The sequence below is a fragment of the Toxotes jaculatrix genome, chromosome 19, assembly GCF_017976425.1.
Source record: "Toxotes jaculatrix isolate fToxJac2 chromosome 19, fToxJac2.pri, whole genome shotgun sequence".
In the NCBI taxonomy this organism is placed as follows: domain Eukaryota; kingdom Metazoa; phylum Chordata; class Actinopteri; family Toxotidae; genus Toxotes; species Toxotes jaculatrix.
The window spans coordinates 9,155,654-9,174,704 of record NC_054412.1 but is presented as its reverse complement, the minus strand read 5'-3'; the positions used below and the strand labels follow the sequence as shown (position 1 = coordinate 9,174,704).

General features: G+C 40.0%; 1 protein-coding gene across 4 annotated transcripts in view; it reads right to left on the bottom strand.

Annotated features, from left to right (window-relative positions):
• Nucleotides 1-6,147: 6,147 nt before the first annotated feature.
• Nucleotides 6,148-19,051, bottom strand: part of stxbp5a (syntaxin binding protein 5a (tomosyn)) — an 84,387-nt gene continuing 71,483 nt past the window's right edge. Inside the window, exons 19-27 of one of the 4 annotated variants that reach the window (XM_041064291.1) lie at nucleotides 17,700-17,763; nucleotides 15,780-15,833; nucleotides 13,766-13,815; nucleotides 12,376-12,658; nucleotides 11,882-12,251; nucleotides 10,331-10,496; nucleotides 10,117-10,228; nucleotides 9,786-10,006; nucleotides 6,148-9,125 (exon numbers count right to left, since the gene is read on the bottom strand). In XM_041064291.1, the coding sequence (XP_040920225.1) occupies nucleotides 9,084-9,125; nucleotides 9,786-10,006; nucleotides 10,117-10,228; nucleotides 10,331-10,496; nucleotides 11,882-12,251; nucleotides 12,376-12,658; nucleotides 13,766-13,815; nucleotides 15,780-15,833; nucleotides 17,700-17,763 (1,362 nt within the window). In that variant the 3' untranslated portion in view covers nucleotides 6,148-9,083. Of the gene's footprint in view, nucleotides 9,126-9,785; nucleotides 10,007-10,116; nucleotides 10,229-10,330; nucleotides 10,497-11,881; nucleotides 12,252-12,375; nucleotides 12,659-13,764; nucleotides 13,816-15,779; nucleotides 15,834-17,699; nucleotides 17,764-19,051 lie in introns of all 4 variants that reach the window. The other 3 variants (XM_041064292.1, XM_041064289.1, XM_041064293.1) reach the window with 3 other exon arrangements.

Here is a 19,051-nt window from a genome sequence, read left to right as displayed (position 1 = left end):
TGGATGGCGGCCATTTTGTTTTCGTATGCATTCCATGACGTCTTTTGCATGCATGCCCATTCCCTCTCTGCAGAAGCACTAAAAGCGGTATAAAGTTTGTATTTTATTTTACTTTCTTTGCATAGCAGAAATGTCTCATAGCCCAATCACAACAATATCTTTTCTCAAAAGGCACATGGTAGAGCATGTGACTGACCAGAGGCCAGCAGGTCACAGCTCCATCACCGGGGCTTTAGACTCCACCAGGGAGCGAGGAAACAAGTTGAAGCCATTTTAAAATTACAAGGTCAGACTTTCAACCACACCCATGTCTGTTTTAGACACCCCTTCTCTCCCTATCCACACACACACACAAATATGGGAAGAAGGATAAAACCAGCATAAAAGATGATGATCATCCTCTCATTTCCAAAACAGATGTTTCTCAGCATGACAGATTGGAGCAAATGATCCTTCTAACACGTTTCCCTGTTATGTGCGGGTTGTATGTTAACAGGGTACAGTTAAACCAAACAGAAACATATGTATTTAAATTAACCTTGACTGAAAGCTCAAGTTCTGCCTCTTTATTATGAGAGCAAGACACACTTCTGCAGCTGAAACTTAAAAATGGTTCAACAGATAAAGATAGATAAAGAAATATGATGCACATTTTTCTGACAGAACTAGAGATGAAACAGTATCCAGAGGCAACATTGAGTAGTGTTGCCCATTAGCTTGTAGAGACACAGTGAACATGAAGTCATCCTTTTGGCCTCAGCCTATAGAAGCATGGTCGCAGTAAGTCAAAATACTCATTATGTTTCCAAACTTGATCATCCCTACAGTATTTTATAACTGAATGGAGCAACTGCTGTGGAGACAGAAACATTCACTGTATTACAGATAATCCAGTTTTAACCAAACCCAAACTCTAATAATTCCACATGTTAATACTGTAAGTGTGAGGTGTGCCCTTGATCACACTTGATATGATCACACAGATCAGGGTTAGATCAGGGACTCTTCATATTGATTGATTTATGTCCAAATTTCAAAACTACGTCAGGGTGTAATTTTTTCTTAGTTTAAAATATACATAGAAATCTGATGACATAAATATAAGTCATGAGATTTCCATTTATATACCATTTTCATTAAGAGACTTGTGAAGTCATTATCATGCAAATTTACATATTTGTTCAATCATTATTTACAATTCTAATTTCAACTGAATCAGTTTAAAGTGAACTCATCCACTAAACAATGAACCCCAATACAAAAACAAAATCATTCAAGCCGCACAGACAGCAGCAAATAAACTTCTAGTTTCCTCTACTTTGTATAGGCCAACATGAGTCCACCTTAGACTACAATGAGATTGTCTACTGTAGTTAGCACCTTCTGCTTGTGGGTCAGGCACCAACTGCTGTGAGGACAGTTCCCAACAAAGAACAAGCAACTGACGTAGAGACTAAAACCAGACATGCACTTGAAGTGCAGCAGGCTAACACACTTCGTGCAGCCAGTAATTACACACTCTCTCAAACACGCACACACACACACACCCCAAAAAAAATTGTTAGAGCACACAATATGTTTTTTCATGAAAAGCTGAAGGAGGAGCGTGGCAGTCAAATGCACTTAGGATATAAAGAGCAAAGCAAGTTGACACAAGAAAAACCTTTGCTTTTGAATGAAATATGTTCTGAAGCTTAACTAAATCAGAAATGCTTGTGGAAAATGTGAATGCGTGACAAAAGCACCAACCAACAAGGTTCTCAACAAAACAGCAGAACACCTAGGAGGAAATATGTGCAAAACCAATTCAGCCGATAACACTATAGCTAGTATTCCCATCGCACCACTATGTGAGTCGTAGTGATGTGTCGGTCGCGAACGAAATGGCTCTTAGAGCCGGCTCTTTGAAGTGAACGATGGGTGCCGACTCCTGTCTGGAAGCCGGAGCCGTTTTGTGTTTTTTTTTCTGTTCACATGATTGGTCCTGATGTGAGGTGTGTCCGCACTGAGCAGGAGGGGGAGGAGCGAGCGAGCGAGAGAGAGAGCAGCCTACAGAGACAACAGGCTGGAAAGGTGAGAAAATGAGTGACGCAAGAAACAGTAAAATTTGGGTGCATTTCAACTACATCGATAATACAAAGGCAGAGTGTCGAGTATTTAAGGTTAAAATCTCATATCAAGCAGGCTCTATAAATAACCTGCACAGTATACACAGTATACACAATAAGCCATATAAATAATAAACATTTGATATGATGTATTTTTTGTACATTAGTAATTCATTTTACACATCACAGAACACAGAGCCGTCTCTTTTCAGTGAGCCGAGCCATAAGAACCGGCTCTCTTAAAAGAGCAGGAATTCCCATCACTAGTGAGTAGGCACCAGTGGGGCGCCATATGGTTTATGCCAGTTTGCCACCAAAACCACTTAAGTAACAACAGAACAAAACAAGCAGCCAACAAACAAATTTCCTTGTAAAATTTCCTTACTGTATCTTCCTCTGCTGCTGTAACGGATATAATTTCCCCATTGCAGGACTAATAAAGGTTTATCTTGTCTCATCTTAACACAAACCTCACACGCAGTAGTTCAGTTAAAAATAAGGCAGCTGCAACAGACTACTAGTATTGCAAAGTACAGAATCACCAACTCTACAGCCATGACACACCTTTCCATACACACACGTTAGCACAAGCAGCTAGCTAATGCTTACCTTGGAGCTGTGGAGACAACATCTCAGGCCTGTAAGTACAGAGGGAATTCGACGTCCTTTAACAGCCAACTCCAACTTCCGGCTTGAATTAAGTCTTGCTAAGTTACAGCAAGAAACAACAACAGACAACAGACTACCAGAGTAGCTAATCGACCTTTCTCACAGCAGACATTTTTTACTTAATTGCAGCAGCAGGAAAAGCACAGGTGTAACTAATTTACTTAATGATGGTGCCAATACTTGTCCCTGAAAGCAGCTCCTGTTAGCCGCCATAACAGCAGAGCACCAAGCCTGGGCTCAGCTTGAGAGAATGCAGCCATAATAAATGTTATTAATTACACCTGAGCCTTTCCTGCTAACATGTCAAAATGTCTGCCATGAAAACAAGGTCTAGCAAATCATTCTTGAATAATTAAAGCTCTCTTACAGCCACATGATGGGACTGTTGGCAGGTAGCTTGCATTTAAGATGCTACATGTTAAGAGGGAGGGCGAGCAGCCATTTTGAACAGCAGGCCAACAGAGTCAAAGGTGCGTTGGATTTATGTAGCAGTGGAGTCTGTCATGTGTGAAGCTGTCCGCCTGAGCCTCCATTTGTGAGACATAAAACCGGTGCTTGAATGTGCTATGAAACAAATAAGTCACCACTGAAAGTCTTTTGTACTTAAATACAAATACTTTTTGTGCTTAAATACAAAATTTGGTGTGTGGAATAAGTTCAAAAGGATCTGATCAGGAGGTTTAACAGAACAAATACAAATACACCCATACAATTGATCTGCTAAATAAAAGCAAATCTAAACAACTACTTTTTCTGTTTATCTTCACTCAACATATCCCTGGGAATACTGTAGGGAGGATCCGGTATTAAAAATACCACTGGATCTTTAAGCTTAAAATTAAACAGCTTATGCCCCTGAATATCTATCAACTGGAAAATGTAATGCTTCCTTAACAAAATGACTGATGCCATAAAACTGGATCGTTTTTGGTCTTTTGCCCAGTAAACCACATCATTGTAGACGGCAGATACAGCTGTCTTTAATAATAAACATCAGGTTTGTTTCTTAAAATTTCTAGACATATTATAAACAAAACCTGTCATTGCTTGTTATAATTCACTTCATGGCTTATCTTCTTGAATATTATACTGTGAGGAGGGAAAAAAACATAACACGTTTTATATTTATGACCATAGGGATGGTTTAAATCAAGCTAAAATAGACATGGACAGCTCATTCTCCTCCTGTCTCTCCCAGGTGTCACACTGATTCCTGCTGTGCAGACATGGCTCAGGTCATTCATGTTTCCAGTCACCACAGCAACAGTCACACTGACGTGTCATTTGCTGAGCAGCGTGTGCAGCTCTGGACTCCCTAACCTTATGTCTGTGTGTGTTTGTGCGTGCTCTAACGAGGTCAGTGTTTCAAACAGTATACATCAACAAACATTTCTCCCCAGTGACCTTCTCTTCATGGCTTCAGTCAAATCGAACAAATCAACATGATGTTTTTTTCCTCACCTACCCAATCTCCAATCTCCCTTCCGCTGTCTCCATCTCCCACTTTCCCCTTAACGTACCCTTCAGCCTTTAATAGCCACAGAAGCTTATCTTTGATGAAAAACACATGCACTCCTCCTAATAAAATTATGAGACCACTTTGTCTGATAGTTTTGTTTATGTAAAGAATGGTTGGTGATAAGCCACAGGGCCATAACCCCTATTCATTATATGGAAAGAGAGAGTACAAGGGAAGGAGGAGGGGAGTCATAACAATTTCCTGTATAGAGGATTTTACATATGGATTTTGCATATAAATCTTCTATGCAAATAGAAAGTTAAAATAATTTAACATACTCATGTTTAGAAAAAGAGGAAGAACACTGTTGCTTCTTAATTTGTTGGTATTATAAGACAGAACAACTCTGGTTTGCCCAATCTCTCCTGAAAGATTAGCAGACCAATTTTACAGACTCGGTTAGAAAACAAAGCGGCCTTACAGTGACGATCAATCTATGGGCCTATAGTATATCCTCTTTTAGTTACACTGATCATTAAACAGATACAGAAAAGACATTCAGTCATGCTCTACTTCACTCCTCAAACCAGCAGTTTTATTTGTGTGTTAGCTTATAAACCAAAAAGCTTACTTAAAAAATCTATTACTGCATTTTATTCTTCAAATAAATTGCTTTGTCTGGCTTCATGCCTTAACTGGTGAGCTCACACTGAATTCTACCTACAAGTCACCAAGCATGAGTCACACATGAAGTCGGGAAGCACAAAGCACTAAGACAACGTACGGTTACAGTCTGTAAATCTTTCTTTCTACAGGAAATCGTCAACCAAGCTGGAAGCCTCTCTGGTTTTAGTAGTAATTGATCCACACCAGAAGGCCCCTGGTTACTGACCCCAGTGAGCAGCTTCACTGAGATTAGGACAATTCTATCTCTGATTCAAGGGGTCTATTCCTTATATTAGTCGTCTATTGTAAGGCAGATAAGTGCAAAAATACTAGAGGAAGCCTCTCATTGTAAGATAATTACTATGTTTATAGTGGCAGACACAACATTTTCCCAGAGTCATGATCAAAGTCACTTAATGGTACTTTGCAGTTGTCAACCATTTAAGTATAAACAGCCTGGAAAACCAACCAAGAGCAAAGCAAAACTCTTATTTCTAAGAAAAGGTGACCTTCAAGTGCTGCACCGAACACTTAGTCACCTGTGTGATGAATTCCAGAGAAACCAGAGAGCACATTTGGAAGTCACTTAGTGTGATCAATACAGGATTGTGTTGCTCTAAGAAAGGGGGCTGATACAGTATAAGCAAACAGCAGACCATAAGCTCACAAAGCAATCTATTACAGTGGCTATTTGAAAATACATTATATTACACCTCTAACTGAAAAATTGAACAAATCTGCTTCTCACTTTATTGTCAAATTCTGTGACCGATTTCTGTTTTATCCATAAATTTAGACAAGTAAAATATTTCCTGACCAGACCACCTGAGGACAACTCGTAGGCCTATAAGATTGCATTGTTTTTTGTTGACCATGGTACGTGTTGTCTGCTCAGTCTAGATGCATGTAGAATGTGTCTGCTGCCATCTAGTGTACAGATACAAATATGGCACTTTTCCCACTCAGCCTCATTTTCATGTAGAGTATTGGACATAAATATCTACACTATGCACACCATTACACTTGTCAATATTCTATATCCCTTGTAATCATCCCTAATATTACAAAGCATAAACATATGGGCTTTTTTCATGTAAACAGTAAAATCTTTATCTTTATATTTGAACTTGTACTTGAAGTAAGATTTTTTAAAAGATGCTTTAAGACAGAAATACATTTTCCACTTTTTATTTTCCATTGCACAGTAATCTCTATCTACAGAATTTCTAAATTTTTGTGGCAGCAGATAAAGTCATAAACATCCATGTGAAAGTTGCATAAAACTGTACAAGAAAATTGGCTACAATGAGAAAAATACTGCAACCCACTGATAACTGTTGAATCCAGGACAGAAGATGGCATATGGCAGATCGACAGGACTCCCTCTTTTCGTTGTTTAAGTGTGGGGATTGTGTTGGGTAGAATAGAATACTGTATACTGTAGTGTATGGACAAACAAATCACTCAAAGATGAAAAAACAAATTTAACATTGAAAAAAAAAACAGATAAAATAAGAAAACACACATAAGAGTTGGCTTGGAGGGAAAGACACTGAACAGGTTTTCAGGGATGACCTCTAGATAAGCCTAGCTATTTTTCCTGAATTACTTTTTTTTTTAACTCTTCTTCGCCATGGGGTAAAAGACAGAGCTACCTACCAACATCCACACTACAACGCTTACTAAACACAGAAGGCCAGATCTGTAGCTGTGGAGCCAATGGAGTCAGCCTGGAGGAAGAGAGACGTCAGAGGACAAAGGCTAAAACTGAAAAATGAAGGAGAGTTGAAGCATGAGCGCATGAGACTGAACATGCCGCAGTTAAATTAAACCAGAATTCAGAGGTCATCCTCTAATGCTGACTATGCTATTATCTTTTTTATCATCATTGTTGGCTTTAGTTAGTGTAACAGACACTCAACTGGACACAGACTGCTGACTGATGAGAGACTAGGACATCACCATCAATTATTAAACAACCAAAACATAATCTCTTAAATTATATCACTTAATTTACATGAACACATCCTAACACACAGACAGACAGACAGAAATAAGTACAAACACACCATTCACACACACACACACACACACACACACACACACACACACACACACACAGATGAATACCATAAATATTGTTGTGTCTGAGCTGTAGTGGAATGGTTCAGGTTTTTGTTTTAGGGAAATAGCCTTATCAACCAACAGTTAGGCCACTTTAAACATTAAACATTTGTCCAAATGTTACATTTTATGACATATTATGATATAATATTATTATAAATGGCTGAGTTCCATTGCAACTTGCTCCATTTCTTGAACCCTGAAAGGTGATGAGGATGATAATATTCCTAAATAGGGTCTGCACTCCATGAGTGAAGCCATGCAGAATTACACATATTAATGTATAACATCCGGTGTCAAGACTCATGGGGTGCCGAGCCAAATGATAATGCAATGGAAAAGCTAAAGCAACTCTTTGGCGTCAGAAAAAATATGGCCTCTCTCCTCTTATGTTGCTTGAGCAACCTTGACATTTACTTTCCTGTTGGTCTTAGATTGTCAAACTATTTACTTATATACAAATAAAGGTTAAAAGCCTGGTAGACAGAGAGATACACCACATTTGAGCTTTACTGCAAACATGGAAATAGAAACAAGATATTAATGAGGGTGAAAGTTTCTGACACCAAACACAACTGTCTCTTGCACCTCAATAAATAAATATTAACAAAGGAATCACACAGACAACTTTCTCATATAGACAACTGTCAGCAAAAGACATCTGAAATATGTTTCAAAACGTATACTTTTAAAGGATTACACATCCGTGTTTCTGTTATCCTGCATATATGAATACACATAAGTAGGGTTTCTACTCATGTGTATGTAATCTCCATACTGCGGTGTAGTCCAGAATTTGGAATCCAACAAATCTGGCTAGACTATTAGTGTATTTAATACTGATCTCACCAGCATTTGTACACTCGCACTCACAGACTAAGCCAAACTGCGGAAGCTTATGACATTAGAGGGCGAGGGAGGCCGTTAACATGACATCAGATGAGTAAATAATTTGAAATCCTCAGGTACACAATAAATGTGAGCAGGTCATACGTGTTTGCCTTGTGAGTGAGTACTAAACAATATATGCCTTTTATATCCTTGCCCTCCTTTTAGATTCCAGCCCTTTTCATAAGGAGAAATTAATTTGAGTTGTTAGACAAAAGCCACAAAACATATTTTTTCAACAAATCAAATATCATCCACTTTCACAACAATAGAAAAATAAGAGATTTTCCAATAATACAGACGGAGCAAAAAACCCAACAAATAACAAATAGAGGGATGGCAAGAAAATAGAAATTAACACACGCACACACACACACACACTGTTGGTAACGATATGAAAGTCTGTAAGATACCGAGGAGAGTCTAGAGGTTGAGTGAGATGACAAGATATCCAGTGTACATCAGAATAAGCTGTTTTTATCCCTGTGACTCTCTGCATAGAGGAGGCGTCGCAGCACTTCCTGTGGATCTCCAACGCTGCCTCCTTCGGCCTCCCACCCTGCTTCTGTCTCCTCAATGAGTTATCCCTTTCTTTTGTACTTGTCACTTGGAAGTGGATACAGCGTTGCACATTTATTAGATTTATGTATATATAATGATGTATTTAGATTCTTTTTCCTTCTTTTTACATTTTAAGAATTTTTTCTAGTCTGTGTTTCTTCATCGGGTATTTGTCTTTTTTCAGCTGTGTTCATCGATTTGAATACTGCCCACAATGGGCTCCGAGTGGAGAAAACAGTAAAGGACCTTTTTGGCAAATGAGAATGAAGAATCTCCAGGTGCGTGGGCCAGTTGGCTACCTCGGAGGAGAGGCCGAACAGAGATAAACAAACAAAGACAAGAACATAAAAAAAAGACACCATTTATTTGCTCCCTCTGAGGTTGTCCTTCTCCCCTGTCTACCCCTCAGTTCCACCTTAAGACTGAGGTAAGTACAGTATTCAACATTGTGCTAGGGAAGAAAATCCCAAGTGTCTCAGTGAAGAAGGCTTGGAGGAATGGATGAATGGACAGGTGGATAAGTTGGGGGTCGGTCACGGTGAGTCCAAAATGAGCCAATGGAACGTGAAAGCCTTGTCCATGGAGCTCTGCTCCTCCCCCGGCACTGATCAGAACTGGTACCATTTTTTGTCTTTGCACTTCAGCATCATCTGAAAACAGAGGAAATGTTGGAGTGAGAGCAAATATGAGGAAGATTTACCAAGCTGGTGAGTTGTTAATGTCTAATCCTGAAGTTCGATTTATGTCATACAATGATGACATTTTTTGAGCTTTTGACTCATATGGTCGGTCAGATTATAAATATTGCACAAAAATGGAGATCTCATATCTACATTCCCAATCCACAGCACTGTGAACCTTCCACGGGTATATACTGCCCTCTAGTGGGTAAATAGTATAAGTGAGAAGTGTTTCAGAAATACTTCTCACAAGACAGGGCACCCATTGCAAATATTATTTTATTATTCTGTAATAAAAACACATTTTGCAGTCATTCAGGGTTTTCCCCCATATGTGCTCAATAGATCTACATGTTTGCAAAAGATTTCTCAACTATTTTAATGGTCAAATCAGAACTAAAATTGTTTCCAGTAAACCAAATTACTATTACATTGCATTTCTAATGTCTCCTGCCAATACAAGACTATTCCTCAGTGAACTATTTCCAAAAATTTCATCAGCTTTTTCCACTCAGTTAGGCAGTAGGTCTGCATGAGCAGCTATGGCGTCCTTGCTGTGACACATGGGGTTTCCTGTGTAAACAGAAAGTGCTCTCTCTAGATTTTGAACTCGTAAGCATTTTCATTTACCTCATGCGCGTGTTTGGAAAAGGAATCTGCGCTGGCCATCATGGCAGCTGTCCTCTCCTCCAGCTCGCCCAGTTTCTGGCCTCTTTCATCCAGTGCTATTCGGGCACGTGCCAGATCTCCAACCACACCAGAGGCTGCCCCCTTCATGCCCTCGATGCCACCCGGGCCTGGGATGTGCTGGGCCAGGCTTCGAGATGCCTTTCCAGCTGCTAACTCGCCAACTGAGGGAAGGAGGAAAGGAGAGAAAAACAGGAAGACGTGTGTGAATGAAATTTTGAATCAACAAGGGAATGAACCGCAGTATATCTGGGTATGTGTAGGTTTGCCATACATAGCTCCTCTCTGTCCAGTGACTGTGCTCCTCCCCCAAAGAGACCTTTGAAGAACCCTCTGTTGGGTGCCTCTGGGGTCTCCACTGGTGTAAAAAGTTCACCCAGCATCTCCTGAAACGTCAACACACCAACGCATTACACTGCTACATACATTTTTAAACATTTTCAAATCTTCCCATTCAGCCCACATACATATATAAAGTGTTTACTGACTTGCAGGTTTTCACAGGTGTCCTGGCTGTAAGTGATCCTCTGGACCTCAGTGGGGGAGCAAAGGTACATTGCCTGACCTAGGTTGGTGAAACAAAATGTCCTGGCTATCCGCATGTCTGTCAAAGGCAGGTAGTTTACATCCATGAGAGGTCTCAGTCCCGGCAAACTAGACAGGGGACACAGAAATCTTTCAAGTGATTTCAGATCTAAGGAATATAATAACACTTTTAACTTTTTAACTAATAACACCTTTCAACACCGTATTTAGAATATTTCAGACCACTGAGACACTAATGACCTTGTTCATGCACTCTTCAGAGGCAAACACACTAACACAGCACACACAAAGAGACAGGCAGACAGCTGGGCATCCTTGCTCTGTCAGACACCCATATGGAAGGCTGCTCTGTCTCTGTCTGTCTCCTCTAGGGAAGTGAAGATTAATGAGGATTAGCGACAGACTTCACTTACACCCTTCCACACACTGCATGAAAATCAACCTGGTATATTCCTGCATGTGTGTGTGTGTGTTTGTGTGTATGTGCATGCCTGTCAGCTGTTCCTAACCTTGTGACGTTGGTTTTAATTGTAATGTTAAATTTAAGCTAAGGAAACACTGAGGGTTCAGTTTACACTGGAATTAAAGAAAGAATATAATCCATGGTAGGTCCTCATAAGGCCAGAAGTCTGAGGATGTATGTGGGTGTGTATGTTATGGGTGTGCATCAGGACAAAAGTCTGTGTCTGACTTTGAATGACAACTTAAGCAAAAGGAAAAGTTTAATTGAGGACATAATATGCTGATTCTGTCTGCTTCTGTGGCGACAGCATTTATTTCTGCCATTTAAAAGTTCAGACAGTCTGTTGCCCTGATAATATTGTTATACCTAACAGGAACTTCAACAAACATCAGCTGTTAAACGTTTGAATAAATGACACAAAACAAGGCTAGTACTGAGAACCCTGTATCAAGAATGATTCCATCATCGTATTAAAGCAGACCATGACAGAGAGTTAAGGCTCTGGTCAACTCAGATTCCAATGATGGCGCGTTTCACACTGATAAAAGTTTCCAAATAAATTTCTCAAACTACTTCTGTAGCCTAATTCACTTCTTCTCCATCCATCTGCATGCTCAGAATGATCCAATTATTTATTTTGTTGCCAGAATATGGCTTAATACACAACTTCTAATTTCATCCTCATGTATGAAACTGATACATAAGAAGGCACATGTGCCCGCCTCCTGCTCCTCTATTGGTCAGGACCGATCTATCCTCTCTCATTGGCTGACTTGACTTCCTTTTTTGACTAACCAATACTAGGAAAAGTACTCCCCCTCCAGCATCTTTTGTTTTTAAAAACACAAACTCCAGTGTGATACTGCTCTCTGTGAAAAGGATAAAGCATACCATGCAAAACTGAAGGTGGGTCACATCTAATTACATCAAACAATATGAACGTGATTTATTCCAACTGACTTTGACTGATACATTTTATTAATAATCCACTATTTCTGCCTGATCTTTGATGCAGACTGACGTTTCTCACCTGAGGGTCATGATGTGGCCGTTGGCACAGAAACAAGCCACACACACGCCTTGGCTCATCTGCACCACATCTGCCCGTAAGATGAAGGAGGTCTCTGTGATGCTGTGTTTATAGATGCAGGTCTGGGAGGGGAGGGAAATGACTTTGGCCTGTTTCTCTGAACACACCACGGCGTACTGGTTCTCGTTGAGGTCCTGGGAGGTGGAAGGGGATACGGAGACGGGCCGGCGCTTACGGACCTTCTCTCTTTCTTCACCATCTGCTGTCACGTTAGGTTCATACCAAGGCTCATACGCAGGGGGAAGCTGGGACCCTGTGGAGTCCAGGACCGCCATCCGCAAGATACTGCCCTTCAGCCGTACCAACATGCCTGGTGAAAGGAAGGAAACGACTTGTCACTGGGGCTGCTGCTTTGTGAAAACACTTTAACCATAATTTTAAACGGACAGTTTTCTATGGCCATTATACTGTTAAAAGCTGTTCCCAATACCCACCCGTAGGTGAAATGATAACCGGCTGCAGCTGCCGTTGCTCCCCAGCAGGAGGCAATGTGAGAGCCAGAACGAGCACAGTTCCCAGGGAGGTGCCCACATACAAGCAGGGTGTCAAAGTGCTGTCCCCCTTCCGGGCATAGGTCTCACAGAAATGAAAGGAACTGATGGCCTCTCTGGCTTCCTTGTCGATGCTGGTGACGCTGGAGGAGCGAGAGCGGCTGAAAGAATTGTCCCGGTGGTCTAATGGGTTGGCACCCCGCGGCGGGCATACAGACAGGAGGACAGTAAGGAGAAAACAGAGAGGTAAAGCACCCGCAAAGCAATGACTGCACCACACAGACAAGACAAATGTGGACACTGTGCTGTATATAACAAATAAAAATGATAAATAATAAGTGATCAGATTTCACAGTTCACAGTTAATTAAACACTTTAGAAGACAAATGTGTTTGGATTGAAATTTTACTGGAAATGACGATGTTGATTTGAGAAACTGGGAGAGAGGGCAGAGGTTTACACTCTTAACAGCTGATAAATGCATCAAAGACTGGTGTTCATATATCTTTAGGACAGACAGATCATATGACTCTAACTATTATCTGGTCAGTAGAGAAGCAACACCTAAAACCTAACTGACGGCGATTTACAATATTACAGCTGTCATACAGTCTACTGTACAATATAAATAAGTCCAACGCAAATATGCATTTGCACATTTTCTCAAACCAATCCACATTTTAAAAATGTTTCATCCCCAATCAGTGGTTTTATTAGTGTAAAATAACCAGTCAGGCACTTTGGTTACAGGTGTACACTCGGACTCCTAAACAAGCATACAGGTAAACGTCTTGGTACTTGCACATTTTAATTTGACCCCTTACAAACCAAATGTTCCATCCATGGAAGAAAGTTGTACACCCTGAAGAAGAAAATGTCTTTTTCTTTTTTTTTTTAAGTGACTATATTTCCATTGGAGACATTTTAAAGGAACCAATCAGACAGAGAAAGAAAAGACATGAAGAACATAGAGGAGAAAGAGAAAGCTGCAAGAGTTACAGAAAGCTTTACAGTGAGATGGAGTGTGCAAAGTTTAGCTTAGCACCACTGACCTCTAATAAGACCCCCACCATGGTCAAAAGGAGGGAGTACTGCAGAGAATTTCACCGTGAATTTATTCCAAAAATATTTGGTTCAATTAGTTTCAATTCAGATCAGATCAGTGCTACTTTCGTCTCATGCAAACTTAGAAGAACATCTGCATAGCTTGCCAAATTTGAAGCTAATAACCAGATAATACTGGACTAATGAAATGTGATGGAGTCCAGTTGGAGTGAGAGAGCTATATTGCATATCATACAAATTGTTTGGAGACACGAAGTCAGGGCTTACCCAAGTCTGGCTTTAGCTCAGTAGGCAAGCTTAATTTCCGTGACATCTTTGCTGGAAAAAAGAGAACATCCCTCTTTACAAACACACGTCTAAGCTAACACACGATGCCATGCAAAGCTAGATAACTAGCATTGGGGTAGGACTGTGCATAAAGCTTAAATACACAAAAACGACAAAAGGCTGTGGAACAAGTGCCTGTGGATTGTCTCACTGACTGCAAGAGCAACTGCAAGAGCAAGACACTGCGTAAGGACCTGTAATTCACAGAGGCATGCTGTGACAGACAAAACAAAGGAGGTGACCTCTGCTTGCACAATGCCCTGGAAGAGAGGACTGGTAAAGATACATCAAAACTGCACAGCCATTCAGGACCCTCATGCCACAGGAGCATGCACCAAGAACAAGAAGGTAACAGGAAACAGAAAACTGGAGATGGAAGAAGACAGTGGAAAAGATGGTCAAAAGTTACTATGGAAGTCTACTAGTTATTGTAGGCTAAGTGAACTTGGTTTACAGCTTCACAACTTGCTTCTCTCATTTGTAATCACCCAAAAATATCTCATCAACCACTAAATAAACTTGCTGTCTGCTAATAACTCCCACCGGGATCACCTCACACCACTTCTCCACCCCCATCTAAATCCATATTATTTCATATAAAGCAAACTGCATTGGATATTTAGATCTGAATCACTCATTTTTTCATACATTTATTTCTCTGTCTATAGGAAAAAGAAGAAAAAGAATTTCCATTATCATTATGTGATAAAAACCAACCTTAGCAAATGAAAAAAAAAAATCCATAAGAATACCCATAAAGCAGCCTGAATACATTTTTGTTTTCATTTTGATTCCCACCCTTTGAATATATTCTTTATTCAAAGCTTACTGTTTTATAGCCCCTATCCTTAATTAGAATATAAAACCTTAGAATATAAAGGCTTCGGACACCCACATAGGTGTTTTCACTTATTCTTGAGCTGGGTGGAGCTATGCTGGAAATGACATGAGGTCACTGAGCTCCATGAACCAATAAAAAGTCATAATGTCTCCATCCTCACAGGTACAACAACAAAGCTAAAAGGGGGATGGGGAAATGTGATTTAAGTCTGAGGTTAGAAGGTTAGTCTTATGTGGCAAAATTAGTGAAAACACTTGCATGAGTGTACCAAGAGAGTATAGGGCCTCTAAAGTGAGCTGGACTTTTCAAGTGAGGATTTTGTACATCTTGTGAATTAGCAGGTCTTAACAGGGTTAATGCTTGAGCAAGTTAATAAGAATCCACAGTATGGTCAGTATGGTCAGGTCTTGGCAATTCCAGTCTCTTATGTAACAGCCATTTTAGATACCTACTCAATATCACTTGGATCTGAAAGAGGGAGGTACTCCGAGTACCTTAGTTGAACAGGAAAAAAATGTTTCTTTTACTTAAACAGTGGACATGTAATTATCTGTTTCATCAACACACACTGGAGATACACAAAGACACAGTAGGACAGATGAGTTGCTCTCCGCTCTGACGTGTCATCATACTGTACTGTACTATGGACAGATATCAAACGCAGGCACATTTACAATTCGACACTCGTGCTACATACATGTAGCATGCAATATGTATATAAGGCAACTATGGTGTCTGTAGACAGCTGTAGTCCCACCCTGCTTCCAGGTTAACCTCTGCTCCAAGAGCTTTCTGTTGTCCATGTATAGTTTTCTGTCCATATACTGCTGTGATTGACAGTAAAATATGAGCACCATGTCATTTTATCCCAAAGGACTACAGTTGTTTATGCTCAAATACAGTGAGAACCAAAAGATAGTGGAACAGAAGCAAACCCCGGAAGTGGATTCAGACTTTGGCTCTAGTCTATTTCTTCCCTCTGTGGTGACTATGACATGAACGACAGAGACACTTTCTCTACGACAAAGAAAAATAAAAAAACAGGGGGGGACAAATTTGGAGCATGTTTGTCCTGCCTACAAAGCCTCTTATGAAAATCTTTGGCCAATCTTACCTCCTCTACCACCTCCATTGTAGAATTGCTGTAGATTGCTGTTTGACGTCAACACTTTAGGGGTGTAAGGGGGAAAGTAAAGTACAGTAAATGTGCAGTTAGAAACAAAAAAAAGTTTTCTGATTCACCACCGAGAGAATATGGTAAAATATTACAACTACCTACTTTTTTATAAATAAAATCACCTGGACATCATAACAACTGTGGTTTTTAATATTTTATCTTTAAAAAAAAAAACAACAACCTAACATCTCAGTGTGCAAAAAACAAAATAAAAGAAAAAGAGGTCTGTGGGGGAGAAAAACTTCTTCCGTCCGTCTTAACACTGTAAGCAGCTCAGCATTGACACTCGTAAGAGGTACTGTCATATTTTCAGTTGTTTTAAAACCAAATCAAACTATTCCAAGAATTTTCTTGGCTAAAGTTACACTATCCTGGCACTAAAGGAATCTTAATTCATCATACCGCAGCCTATTTCAAGGCAAAACTGGTGAAACTGCATGCACAGAAGTTCAAATTATTTTTTCTCGATTGGCAGCAGATTCTATCACTTACTAAAAAAAAAAAAAAAAAAACACTCAGCCCTAGAGTAAATGACTTTTTAAGGCAGACTTTTTTTGCAGGAAGGCACCTTATCTCTCTCCGTCCTATGAATAATGCAGAGCAGACAGATGTATCAGACCACAGTCTAGTGGCACCAGACATGGGGGCTGGGACAGCCATCATACCTGGAAAAAGTGGCAGGACTCCAGACTTTGAGATTTGTTTTCTGTCTGACCTTTTTAAAAAGCTCCTTATTTTCAGCGTGCTAATGCCAAGTTACACCTAATGAGATGGATCTGGGCTGTTTTCTCTTCAAGCACCTTCTGCTGAAATGCTAATAATGCAGATTTAGAAGAAGGCAAGTAAAAGAGCAGCAGAGCATCTTACTGCTGCAAAACACAATGCACCTCAACACGATCATCAAAGGGATAACTATTTGCACTTGGAGGTGGTGCATAATGTGGTAAGTGACATAAGGTTGACATTGAAAATTGGTATTTTTTTTTCTATAGTACAATCTATTTTGTTTGCTTTCATCTGGTCATATTCACTGATATGAAAATTGCTTATTATGATAATGGATTAGGAAGAATCAGCTTCAAAACCGCACACCCAGACACATTTAAATGTTTAACTGAAAGATGATCCCTGCTCAAAATCCAAGTCAGAAGTTAATTCACATCATCTTTGCAAGTGATATGTTTAACTGTTAATTTTTTTTTTCACAGATCTGCAATTATGCAGTTACTGAATGTGAAAATACCCAAGGCCCTTTAGTTTGAACATTTTCTTTTAAACTAATACTCTGATTAATGTAAATTAATGGGTTTCTCTACCAGAATGCAGAGTTTTGTTTAACAGTTTCATTCAATTTATAATTCTTAGCTGTCACACTGAATTAGGATCAGAGAGATCGGATCCATTTACAGCCTATAACCCAGTTTTCCAGGATACAACCAGAGATTAAAACAAATTTATTCCTGTCTATTGAACTCTGCAAAGTGGTAAGAATGCATGCACAAATGGGAAGATATTCTCAAAAACCCATAAACGTATGGTATTAAACTCAAACAGTGCATTTCTAAAGACTGAGGTAGAATGAAATTGACAGCCAGACAATTTTATGGTTCAACAAAAAACCCTTCAGTACAGCTCCAGTTTGATGAGCTACAATTTCAATAAAACTGTATTAAAAGTCGAGGCTCTTTTGAAACATTAATCTTCTTCCCTAACCAATGCTCCTCTTGCATTTAAATACATGGTATTAGAGATATATGTTTGACTGGTTCACTGTTTGGGTTTTGCATCTAGAAAGCACAAAATCTCTGTTCTATTTTCCCCATTTCTCTCTCAATAAGACCCTGAAGGACATGTTACCTGAAGTAGGGGACTTGCAGCGGTCCTCTGATGTGGCTGAACCCTCGTTGATGTCGCATAGACCTGCAGCAGAGATCATACAATTTAACCCATTAAATACAAAATAGAGCAAAGCAAAAAAGAACCACTGAAGTTTATATTCTGTCTGCATATGCTGCAATGCTACCCCTTTTTTACCGTGTCACACACAGTCAATCCAGAGGGAACTTCAGATTATGTTTTTGGGAGACTGGGAGACCGTATGTACAAATGGATGATTTCCATGTATCATGTTCTCTTCATTTAACAAGTAAACTGATCAACAAACTAATCAACTCATCAACAACCATATTTCATTTATACATTATATGTCAGAAAGATTTAGTGAAACTTTGTTTCCTCGTCCTTTTGTATGTCTAATTCCTCCCTTTGCCGCTTGCATGTTTGTGTGTGAGTGTGCACGTGTGTGTGTGTGTGTGTCATTGTCCTGTGAGGCAGAAAGCCAAGCAGAAAGCAGTCCCTGCTGGCAGAGAAACACAGCTGGATGCCTGATTACTGCTCACACTCGCCAAGCTCTGACAGGTGCCAGGACACTGCTCACCAGTCAGTGACACCAGATGCTCTGTGTGTACTTACATGCACGCTTCCTTGAGATGTGAGCATTTGTGTGTGTGCCTGTGTGTGTGTGTGTGTGTGTGTGTGTATGCATATATTTGCGTTGCATATTTGTGCATAAACTATCATAAAAATGAAAAAGAAATCCCTCAGCACACACACACACACACACACACACACACACACACACACACACACACACACAGCTTACTAATTCAGGCATCAACTCTTGCTTAAGCATGGGCAGTGCATCATCATGACACTGCAGCATCACCTACAGAGCTGCACTGCCATTGTCTCACACATGGTGGCAGTGTGTCCATACTGAAAGCATCCTCTTATCTATCAGTGGTACTATGAAGCTGCAGTGGCGATGTGTGTAAAAGGGATGGGCTGTGAGAGAGTGTGTTTGTGTGCCTGTGTGTGTGAGAATGAAGAAGGAGAGGGACAGAGACAGGGAGAGGCAGATGGACAAAAATGAGAAAGTCAACCAAAGCCCAGAGAAAGAGTTCGCATTTGTGTTGTCAAAGTGATCCATCGTGTGTCAACCTTACGAGGTCAGGATAACAAGATTCGTTTACAGATAAGCTCAGGGATATTATATATATATAACCTGTGGGGTTACTGGAGTCTAAGTAATCATTATTAGTAAGCTCCAGTGGCAAAAACAAGACATAATGTTCAATGAAACTGATTATCATTCTTACCCAAACCTGCCATGAAAATACACAGTGAATATTTGAATACTAAACCTGTTT